At 50.7% G+C, this 10,333-nt stretch overlaps 3 protein-coding genes across 3 annotated transcripts; 2 read left to right on the top strand and 1 right to left on the bottom strand.

Annotated features, from left to right (window-relative positions):
• Window positions 1–238: 238 nt before the first annotated feature.
• On the bottom strand, window positions 239–3,985 carry LOC120849349. Its single transcript, XM_040221553.2, has 2 exons — window positions 3,528–3,985; window positions 239–470 (listed from the first exon to the last, which is right to left on the bottom strand). Exons 1-2 carry the CDS (start codon window positions 3,899–3,901, stop codon window positions 239–241), a joined length of 606 nt encoding a protein of 201 aa, XP_040077487.1. The 5' UTR covers window positions 3,902–3,985.
• A 238-nt stretch (window positions 3,986–4,223) lies between these two features.
• LOC8023150 (50S ribosomal protein L27) lies at window positions 4,224–10,257 on the top strand. Its single transcript, XM_002399298.5, has 3 exons — window positions 4,224–4,344; window positions 7,215–7,387; window positions 9,728–10,257. Exons 1-3 carry the CDS (start codon window positions 4,287–4,289, stop codon window positions 9,929–9,931), a joined length of 435 nt encoding a protein of 144 aa, XP_002399339.3. The 5' UTR covers window positions 4,224–4,286; the 3' UTR covers window positions 9,932–10,257.
• On the top strand, window positions 4,340–5,514 carry LOC8023149 (protein FAM133). Its single transcript, XM_002399297.5, has one exon. The coding sequence runs from the start codon at window positions 4,464–4,466 to the stop codon at window positions 4,989–4,991; it is 528 nt and encodes a 175-aa protein (XP_002399338.3). The 5' UTR covers window positions 4,340–4,463; the 3' UTR covers window positions 4,992–5,514.
• Window positions 10,258–10,333: the final 76 nt, after the last annotated feature.

Below are 10,333 nucleotides of genomic sequence, written 5' to 3'. Positions count from 1 at the left end.
CTAACTAGACATATACGGTGATGATGCAGTTTTTACATGATCTCTGTTTGTTATGTGGTTGTTTTGGGGCACAGAAAATAGGATTATTATTACTATTACTACTGTATTACGGGCAAAGCATGATGGTAGCAGAACTCGAAACAACCTGGTGGCAAGGCTTAAACTGGCAGTCAACACTTTGTCAAGGCACACCAGCTGCCTTGTCACAGGGGCCAATCGAAGGAGACGGAAGACTCCTTTAACTGGCAATCAGACGTGGCACCTTATTGCCGATCAAATTGTTCAAACTCACCGCAACGGTTTCCTTGGCTGTTCTTGTCGGGACAGCGCTGATAGAAACTGTTGTTGTCTGCTTTGAGCCTAGCGGCGAATGACAGTGTGGGGGAGGGACATCCCAGACGACTCCGATCTGCTGACTCAGGTCGGGCAAGCTGTCGTCTTCACTGTCGGAAATCTCGTGTACTGCCTTCCTGCGCCACAAGGTATCATTTCAATGCTTGTCCTTGCAGTAAGAGAGGGCCCTAGAGCAGGCACGTAGCCAGGATTTTGTTTCAGGGGGGGCCTGCCCATGACAAAATTCTGTATGAGGGAGAGGGGGAAGAGGAGACCCCAGCAAAATCGAAGATTTCAGGGGGGGGGGGGGGGGCCCGGGCGCCATGGGTGCCCCCCCTAGCTACGTGCCTGCCCTAGAGGCATGGCACTGATAGGCAAACTTTCAACACAACTCATATTCATTTCAAATATGCCTGAATTGGAGCGCTCCAAAAGTGCCCCTTTTGAAGCGCGCATCTTCCGCTGGAAGGTCCGGCTCAAGTTGGTCATCTGCTCGTAGATTTGTGGCAGTGCGGCCCCGCGGAGCACCTGCAAGCCCGCCAAACTTGATTCATGGAATTTGTTGGAGCTTGGCAGAAGCTGACAGAAGGGCGCTACGTCATTTCTTTTCACTCGGCAATGCACATGCACGAGATCACCAAACTGGCTGGACCGTTGAATTGAATCTGTTCGCATGCATCAATTGTTTACACAAGACGGTGACGGTTCAAACGCTTCTATGCCTCGCGTGGATCGGGTGCAGATGTGAGACTGGAGCGTGGCAAATCGTAAGCTCTGACATTTGCGATCCTGAGAGGAAGAGCGAGAGAAGGACCGACGGAAAATCCGAAGGAAGCGAATGCAAGGTTAGGCGTGTTCATTTTGCTGCAAATGATTGCTATGCCTTTTTACACTGCATGCCGCCACCATTTTCTCATGCAATAAAGCAAGAACAGACTAGGCAATGACCGTGCAAGTGATGGTTTGCTACCTCTTCGTGTTTATTGAAGTCTTGCCAGCAATCCGCGCTCCCCGTTGCTCCGAGGTGGCCGAAAGGTATGCGACGGTGGCGAACGCGGACGTTTTCCTCGCTATTTATAACGTGGGCTCCGTGGTATGGATAATGTGCCCGGCCTGTGTTACACGTTTCTGCAGCTGAACAACAGTGACACTAGTGACTGGTCGTCAGAATGCGCGGTCGACTGAGGCGTTCGTCGACTTGTGAAGTTCGAGCAGTGGCCATCTTGACTGGCAGACCGTTTCCAGCAGGCACAGCCGGTGGGTCGCTCTGAAAATGTGATTTCTTCTTCCGCTCGTTGATTTGGAGTGGGTCTTACAAAGTGGATTGTTCCTTCCCTCGCGGATTTTGGAAAGCGCTCCGGATGCACCAGCGGAATTCACAGTTTGTCACTGACAAGATGAGGACGGCCGAGAGGACTTTCAGTTGCCGCGCCTCGAGCGCGAGCCCTCTATTTTTGATTATGCTTCGATGTCCCGTAAACTTCGAGCATGCACGCTTAGCCAAACCGCAGTAGGAGGCAACGAGCGAGTGCTGGAGGCTGGACATACGGAAGAGACACCCTGAGGATCTCATCCTGTAGCCAACTGTAGGATATCCTAAGTGGACCTTCCGCTGTAAAACGAGCCAGAAAAATCGGCACCTGCACAATGTGCACCGAGCAGGTCAGTGTTACGGGTCCATATCCCATAAGTGATTGATGTTTTAGCGAATAGCGCCATCTGAACGAATCAATGTTTTAACGAATAACGGCGGTGTGTGTTAACCCCCCCCCCCCCCCCCCCCCCCCCCTGCTGCGTTCACGCTGCTTTGCGGCAGTAGTCTGCAACAGCTCATTACAAAAATGTTAACCCACTTGGCCCACCCGTAAATGCCACGTTGCGGTGGCTGACCATTCGCTGAAATGTCTTTCATGAAACATCGGTGTTCACTCAAATGTCGTTCGACCAACTGAGTGCCACCCCAGTTTTACCGGGTGAAATTTCAAAACACACTTTTCTCCCTGTAAAAAAAAAAAAAAAAAAAAAAAAAAAAAAAACGACAGCAAAAAAATTTGCCAAATTCATGGTCGGCCGCATTCGCGAACGACCGAGTCAGCGACGCTATTTACTTGTGGTGCCATCTCCCGATAGGCGCAGCGAGCAGACAACAGATAGAGCACTATATAGCTCCTTCGGAGCAGAGTAGCGCAATCTAGAACGCCGCCTCTCGGCGACTAGCGGCGAACGCCCGGAGGTTCCAACTGCGGTCAGAAATGCATGGAGAACGTGAGAAAATCGTTGTTTCTCCAGTATTGTGGGAATGTACGGAATCGCAATCATTTTTGACATAATAATGGAACACTTTAGAATAATTTGTGCTAAGTTTTGTGCCCCGCAGGGACCTGACTTTTTTTAAAAAATTGCCTGAGCGGCATCATGCAGCAGACGACACGGCGACGTCACACCCTTCACGTGACCCGCTCCGGCCAACCCGAAAAGCCCTTCTCCGCTGCGAGCAAAAATCGTCTGCTTCAAACGCCATTGCCTTGGAAATTGCCTTCTCAAAATTTGCACACGCATCCGATATTGTTAAAACTTTGATAAAGTGTTTAGTGCTTTACTAACTTCACGACAGACTAGTTTTGAAAAGTGTGAACTCGCCGTTCATTTTTTAATCAGCCGTGTTGTGCCGATCTCCATGTATTCTCCCATAGGGCGGGCCGCCTCCTGGAACCCTGAGTACCACGTGACTCGCGCCGAGCCGCTCTGTCGGCCATGTTGTCGGCAAAACACGGGGTTCAAAGGATTGCGTTACTCTGCTCCGTAGGAGCTATATAGTGCTCTAACAACAGAGTGCGTCGTCAGCTCGCTGCGCGTATCGGGAGATGACGCCACAAGTAAATAGTGTCACTAAATCGGTCGTCTGCAAACGCGCCCAAACTTTGTTTTGGCAAGTTTTTGCTCGTATTTTTTTACAGAAAGAGAACTGCGCCTTGAAATTTCACGCAGTAAAACTGACCGGCTCAGTGCACATTCGGTGAAAGTTTGAGCTTTCTATGTGCAGGCGCCGATTTTTGCGGCTCGTTTTACTAATGTGTCTCGGATACTATACCAAGTTATTTTTATGCCCCAGCGTCACTAACCAAGACCCCCTATAAAACATGCACTGCAAACATCTACTGTATTTATATTATTAATACTATTATTACATTCACCTTGGCACAGCAGTCGATTTGGTCGGTACTGGATCCACGACATCGCAGGCTTTAGGTTGGTGTGGTGGGGGTTGAATGCGGAGACTAAGTGGCAGCAGTTCCTCGCAATCGCTGTCCGACCACTCCCGCGATCGCTTTCGGGGTAGCCTTTCGCTTTCGCCGGTGGGATGGTCGGTGTGGTGCAGTTCGTCGCAATCGTTCTCTTCCGGATCGCTCTGGGACAGGTCGATCATGGCTTCCGAATCGTGCCAGTTGGACTCGCGCTTTGCCCCTTGGCTGTCTCGCCTCGGCAAAAAGTTGCTCGAGATGGGCGTGCAGTCCGCGCCGCCGTCGCTTTCATCGGAAGTGTCGAGTACGATGCACTGTGCCGACATTCTCGCTCTGTTTTGGGAAGCTCGAAGAGCGTGAATGACTTCAACGTTAAGTTAAAAATTTAAATTACCACACGGGCGCCGCCATTGCTCTTCGGATTGGATTGGATTTTAAAATATAACCTGCTGCTTTAAAAAAAAAAAAATCTAATAATTTTAATAGTATAAAGTACTATTTTATTCTACCAAACGGTAACTAAAACTACTTTTCAAAAATATATTTATTTAAGTTTTAACTGGTTCCAACAAAATTACTTTTTTTTTTCAAACTTCAGTTTTGGCGTCATTGTTTTATATTCGTCCGAAGAAAGTTGATACCTCTCAACCTCGGAAGCAAAAAAGTCAAGTAACTGAACGCACCCTCAAAAAATTACGTTTTCCTCTCAAGATGGCGGCCGCCCTACAGCGCATTGTTGCATCGCTACCAGGTGCAAGGCCCACACTCGGTAACTATTCATGCCGTTTCTTTTCTCCGACCAATGATCCGTTCGCCGCTTACGATGACACGACACGAACCCTAGCAGTCTCCTAGTCACGTAGCCGCCGATTTGACCCCGCCGACGCCATGGGAAAGCGGGACACGCGGTACGCGTACATGAACCCCATCGCGATGGCGCGGTCTAGGGCGCCTTCGACGTCCAGCGGACCTACGATCAAGGACTACCTGAGCCGCAACAGGCCGACCTGGGAAGAGGTGAAGCGTATCATCGAAAAAAAGAAGCAAGGTTCCAGCACGCTGGCGGCCTGGGAAGACCACATGAACCAAAAGTTCCAGGAAGAGCTAAGGAAAAATCGCGAGCGCCTCATGGCCCAGAGAACGGCGTCCACATCAACGTCGAAGGGGAAGAAGAAGCGACGCAGGTCGTCGTCGCCCTCTTCGTCGTCGTCGTCTAGCAGTTCGTCGGAGGACGAGGAGAGTTTGGAGCATCGGAAACGTAAGAAGCGGAAGGTCAGCGACGCTGACACGGCTGCGACCAAAAACCTGGATCCGAAGGCGCCTTCGACGAAGTCTTCCTCGACCAAGTCTAAGAAGAAGAAAAAGAAGAAGAGCAAAAAGAAGCACAAGAAGCGAAAGGAGAAGTCCCCGGATTGATGTTCCCCGCCTTGTGCCAAACACATTTCCCCCCAGTGCTACTTTGTTTCGATAAGCGTTGGACCCATTTGCGATTGTGCGCACACTCCTTCCCAAGTGCTCTTGTTGTTTGCTCGAATTTGAATGGACCTTCGACGAAACGGACGCTAGTCCTCGGACTTTGTCGTCAGAAATGCATGCTTGCCGACCACCACGACCTAACAAGATCGGAGCTCACGGACACGCGGAACAAAGACGGTGAACTTTGGAGATGTTGATCGGTTTGATGGCACGAAGATTGCGGACGTCTGGAGGATGTTTGGTAGCTTGATGTTCTTTGTGCAGTTTGATCAGGATTGATATGGTGCTACATGGTAGAGAATCCAGCAACTTGCCTTGTACATTGTCGAGTCTGAGTAATCCCGACTCACAGTCATTTTCTTGTACGCACAGTTTAAAAATGGCGGGCTTTGAGCCTATTGCCTTTTGCATCCCCAGTTTCGACGGCGTTAAAAGTTCGAATAAATGTTTAGACCGTCGTGAACAAGTGTTTCTTTGGACTAGTGCGGGTGTGGCGAACGCAAAATGAGGAAAGAATGGTTTGGACCTGTTACAAATGAGTGCAGTGCAGACAGGCAAATACTAATGAGTATATGCCGTTTCAAGTTTGACCGATTACTAGTGCAAGCTTGTATACCGGTCTTTAATCAGAACCGTCTTCTCTGTAGCCGAAAAAAAATCCAACCAACTTTGGCGCAAGAATTTCTTACGGCGACATTTGGCTGAAAAGCCATCAAAGATGGATTGCCGTGCGCAGGGACAGGAGCCAGAGTATGTTGCAAAGGAAAGGATTAGTGCCGAAGTTGTCACACAAATTCCTCTTGCGCTGTTCGCACATGCTGCACGCCACTGACAAACAACATCTTTCTTGGTCGCATAGGGAAACTGGCGCCACACCGTGATTGGCCCGAAGCCAATCTGGCACTGTTCAATTGTCATGCTCTTGTGCTTTGCCGCGTTGCATCTGCGCTCCTGTTGGTACAGAAGAGAGAAAGCGTACTAATCTTCTATTACGTTTTTTGTGGCGCACGCATCGAAATTTTCAGCCCTGTTCGAATTTCTGTGGCACGGGGCAATCTAAAAGGGGTGGTTTCTCTCCGGGGGATTTAGAGGTGCCCTCCAAGAAAGATGAGGTCAGGGACATCATTAGGGTACCTTAAAGGGGACCGTGAAACAATTATTTTCGCTTCAGCTAACTAGTGCTCGGAATAGGCACTGCATATTTGTGAAGCATGGAGAAGGACTGAGTTATTGCTTACGTACCGGTGTTTCTGAAAAGAATGTTTCTAAAGCTAGCGTGCCTTTTCATCCACAGCTCTCCATTCTCTTTTAAACCGAATGGCCCTCCCCCTGACGAAACAAATGAGGATACAATGGACGGAGGACCTGTTTTGATGGGATAATCGCATGCAGAAGAGAGATAATCTGCTTCGCTGCCAGAGTTGATGCCTACAGAGACACGGGGCATAGCTCAATATGTTCTTGCTTCTGAAAACACATTGTTGCGTGTTCTTATCGGTTAATGCTGCATTCTCATTGGCTGCAAAGCGATGACAAGATATGACTCGCCACGTCCAGTGTTTCGTAAGCTGTTGATGCTAATAGCTTTCTTTTGAGAGTTCCTTTAAGCTGAAAATCGAGACGATAATGTGTTGGGGGTCCAAGACGATGAGACGAGCAAGTTGAAGTGCTAACAGTTGAGCACCGACGTCGTGGTGTAAAATTTGCCACGTTGAACTTGTTTTTAAAGGCCGTCTCATGCACAGACTGCGGCGCTAGATCGACACTAGGAACAACGCTAATGCAGGGCCGACGTGAACTTGGCATTGATGCAGCTCTGTGTTAGCACTCTATCACTAATATAGTGTGAAGTCAGCGCTATTTTCAATGCTGGCTGATGGCTTTGAAAGTACAAAAACAATGAGGACTGAGACGAAGTAAGAGAAGACAAGGCGCCCGCATTGTTTTGGTCCTCATTTTTTTTCGTGCTTTCATACTTTTTAAACTTCAACCAACTAGCCCAATTAATTACTTTGGTGGCTAACGGCGCCGAGGTGTACGTGTGAGTGCGATTTCAGTTTTCCTTCTTACTGTAAAGGCAGCTTCCTCTACGAAAGCTGTTGAAGCTTTTAGCCGTGTCTGCCTGTACGTCTACCCTTTGTCAGAGCACCGACTCCCGCGCAGGGGGTCCCCAGTGGCAGGCGGTGCGTGGGGCCACCAAGGGCAACCGGGCCTGCCGCCAGGACGGTCCCCAGAGGGGCCACAGATACGGCTGGCGCAAGTGGAGTGGCCAGAGGGTCCACGAGGGGGAGCTGCTGGTCAAGCAGCGCACCCTCCGCTTCCATCCGGGCCTCAACGTGGGTTAACCTTCACACCCCCGGCTTCGTGTTCGGAAAAGATAGTGGAGTAGGTCGACAACCTAGGGACGTCACGCCGCCTGGTTTGCAGGGGGGGAGTGAGGGGGGTCCGAAGCTTCGGCAAACACACTTCCGTGATTTTGTGTTCTAATCTTTAGCTGGCTCCCAAGAACAAGGCGCACTTCCAATTGGCATTGCCTGGCATCCGCTTATATTGGCAGAGACCATCTTGCCCTCCTCGTCTTTCTTCACCTGCCCCCCCCCCCCCCACACACACACACACACTTCAAAACTTGCCGTCGGGTTCCCTCCCAATCAGCGTAAACCAGGCGATGTGCCATCTACAAAAACGCGCCAGTGAGAGTGCTGAAATCGGCATGTTGACCTACTCCACAAGCTTTTCCGAAGATGCCAGGAGGCATATTCGGAAAAGCTTGTGGAGTAGGTCTTGTGGAGCCACCAGATTTGGAAAAGCTTCTGGGGTTGCTAGATATCAGAGTGCCTACAAGTGCTCAATTGGGGTCACGTGGTTTATAAGCCACGTTTGAAACTTATGCTGCGAGGAGGACATGAGTGTCCATCATCTGCAAGCACCTTCAACCTTTGCTTAGACTTTCATGACCATTCTAACTCTTTGCCGTCGTTGCATGCCTTATCTTGTTCCAAACATTAAATTCTCGTTAGGTTGGTCAGCATAACTATGGTGCCTGGAACGCGTCTCCGACTGGTGTGTTTACCGCGGCCAAAAAAGTGGTCCCTCGATTTCCGCCTGATGACGTCATAGAAGAGTCATGCTGTCGCCGGTCACGACCCTGGCGGCGTTTCAACTGTTCTGGTACGTATAGCAGACGCCTGTTCTGCTGCAGGTCGCTCTCCACTGTGACAGTTAAGGAAGCTAGAGCAGCCGGAAGTTGGGACGCCGTGATGACAGCGACACTCGCGTTCGCTCGTGCTTTTCGCCAGCATTTGTACGGCCAACCGCCAGGATCGCGACATGCAATGGCATGACACTCCGGCTTCTGTGACGTCATTTGTTGCCACTTTGGGACCACTTTTGATGTATGGGCGGGATAGGACGCTGAACACACCAGTCGGAGACGCGATCCAGGCACCATAGCATAACTACATTTGGAGAGATGGGAGATCGCGCTTAGTAGCGCGATCTCCCATCTCCCCGGCAATGTTTGCGATGTTTAGGCCACATTATGGCAGGTCAGTTCGATAAATACCTCCGTCAGTACCAGTGATCACTATATAGCAGAAGAGAAGACAAACATACCTGGGTAAAGACAGAGTTTAAGAGAGTTTAGTGAACACTCCTTAAAAGATGCTTCATGTCCCCATTCAAAATGCCCCCCTCCTCTCCCCCAACCCCGTCGACAAGGTAAGCAAGTCCTTACCTGCCAGGCACGAGGTTCCTGAAGGAGCTGAGGATGGGAAAGCGTCCGAGAGGTCGCCGATGCTTTCCCGTCCGGGAAGAGGGGGGGACGGACGGTGGGGGGGGGGGGGGTACGGTACAGAAAAGGTCCCCAGAGGAAGAGTAAAGACCCCAAGGCAGGGGAGTCCGCCTCACTAAAGAGGTAGGAGCTTGCGGCAAGAGGCCGGGCGTTCAGACTTGCAGCCGTTATCACGGCCATCGGAAAGGGGAGACCACAGGAATCCCCGGAATTTTTCGGTAAACTTTTAAGGTGAACGCATCATGTGATCACTGAAGATTCAGACCTTCCATTTCGACACCTCTGTACTATTGGCAGACGACAGCCCGTGTTATCTGCTAACAGGAGTCTGGTAGTGTGATAAAAAGCTCGCTTCTGAGCGAAGACTTTGCATTTATTACTTGGTGTTAATTGGATGCCCACCTGAATCTTGACGACTGCATTACTATGCAAGTTTTGCACACCACCTGTTGTCACCACCTTCGACAAGATGCCACCGTCGAGCGGGCGCGCAAAATTGAGAGGTTGTCATTTCGTTTACGGTGCCTAAAATGCGTCTGCGACTGGTGTGTTTAGCGTCCCATTCCGCCCATGCGTTGAAAGTGGCCCCGAAGTGACGTCGCAAAAGCCAGAGTGTCGCGCTGTCGGATGTCACGATCCTGGCTGGAAAGCGACGTGCAGCGGAACATGCGTCTTCCATGTCCACCACCGCTGTTGTAACACCACCTGGATCGAGGCCGGCAACGACGCGACACCTTTGAGATGTCATCGGGTGAAAATTGAGGGACTACATTTTCGCGCACGGTAAACACTCCAGTCGGAGACGCGTTCCAGGCACTATAGTTTCGCCATTCCCAACAACCGTGTTGCGGCTCTCGACTGACTGGCATGCCCTCCGTGCCAGGTGGTGTTTGGGTACCGGCACTCCCTGCTGGCGGCGGTGGAGGGGCGGGTGGCGGTGACCTTCGAGAAGGTGAACCCATGCTGGGACAACCCCCGCGTCCAGAGCTTCTATGAGGGGAGGGACGTGTCCAGCCTGCACAAGAAGTACTACCACGTCATCCCGGATCCCCAGGAGAACAAGTTCAGGCTCGTCTCGCTCGTCTGAAGTCTCACCGTCGCCATCAGGAGGCAGCGTCGTCTGCCTCTTTTTGCCCTCCAGGTGCAAAAGGATGCGGTCGACACTGCGGCAGCAAGCGTTCGAGTTGCACTCCCGTGCTTGTGAGAATGAACACACATAGTCACAGACAGAGAAATAATGTGGTTCAGGCATTACTGTTCCTGCATTTGGCTTTCTTCGCTTCGTCGTCCAGTCGAAAGACGCAGCGTCATCTGCTTTGTTTTCACCCCGATGTCCTGCAGATAGTGGAGTGCCGCAGTCGATGTAAGACTCTCGAACACGTGTTAGCAAGAATAAAAACAGTCGCAGACGTAGAAATGGCACAGTCCAGGTGTTTCATATACTCTACCGTCGAAGAAAATAAGTGATGCTTTTCTGTGTATGGCTTTC

Source organism: Ixodes scapularis, unplaced genomic scaffold, assembly GCF_016920785.2.
Source record: "Ixodes scapularis isolate PalLabHiFi unplaced genomic scaffold, ASM1692078v2 PGA_scaffold6__148_contigs__length_123643588, whole genome shotgun sequence".
Classification (NCBI taxonomy): domain Eukaryota; kingdom Metazoa; phylum Arthropoda; class Arachnida; order Ixodida; family Ixodidae; genus Ixodes; species Ixodes scapularis.
Note: the sequence above shows the minus strand (reverse complement) of the source record. Positions and strands in the feature narration are given on the sequence as shown.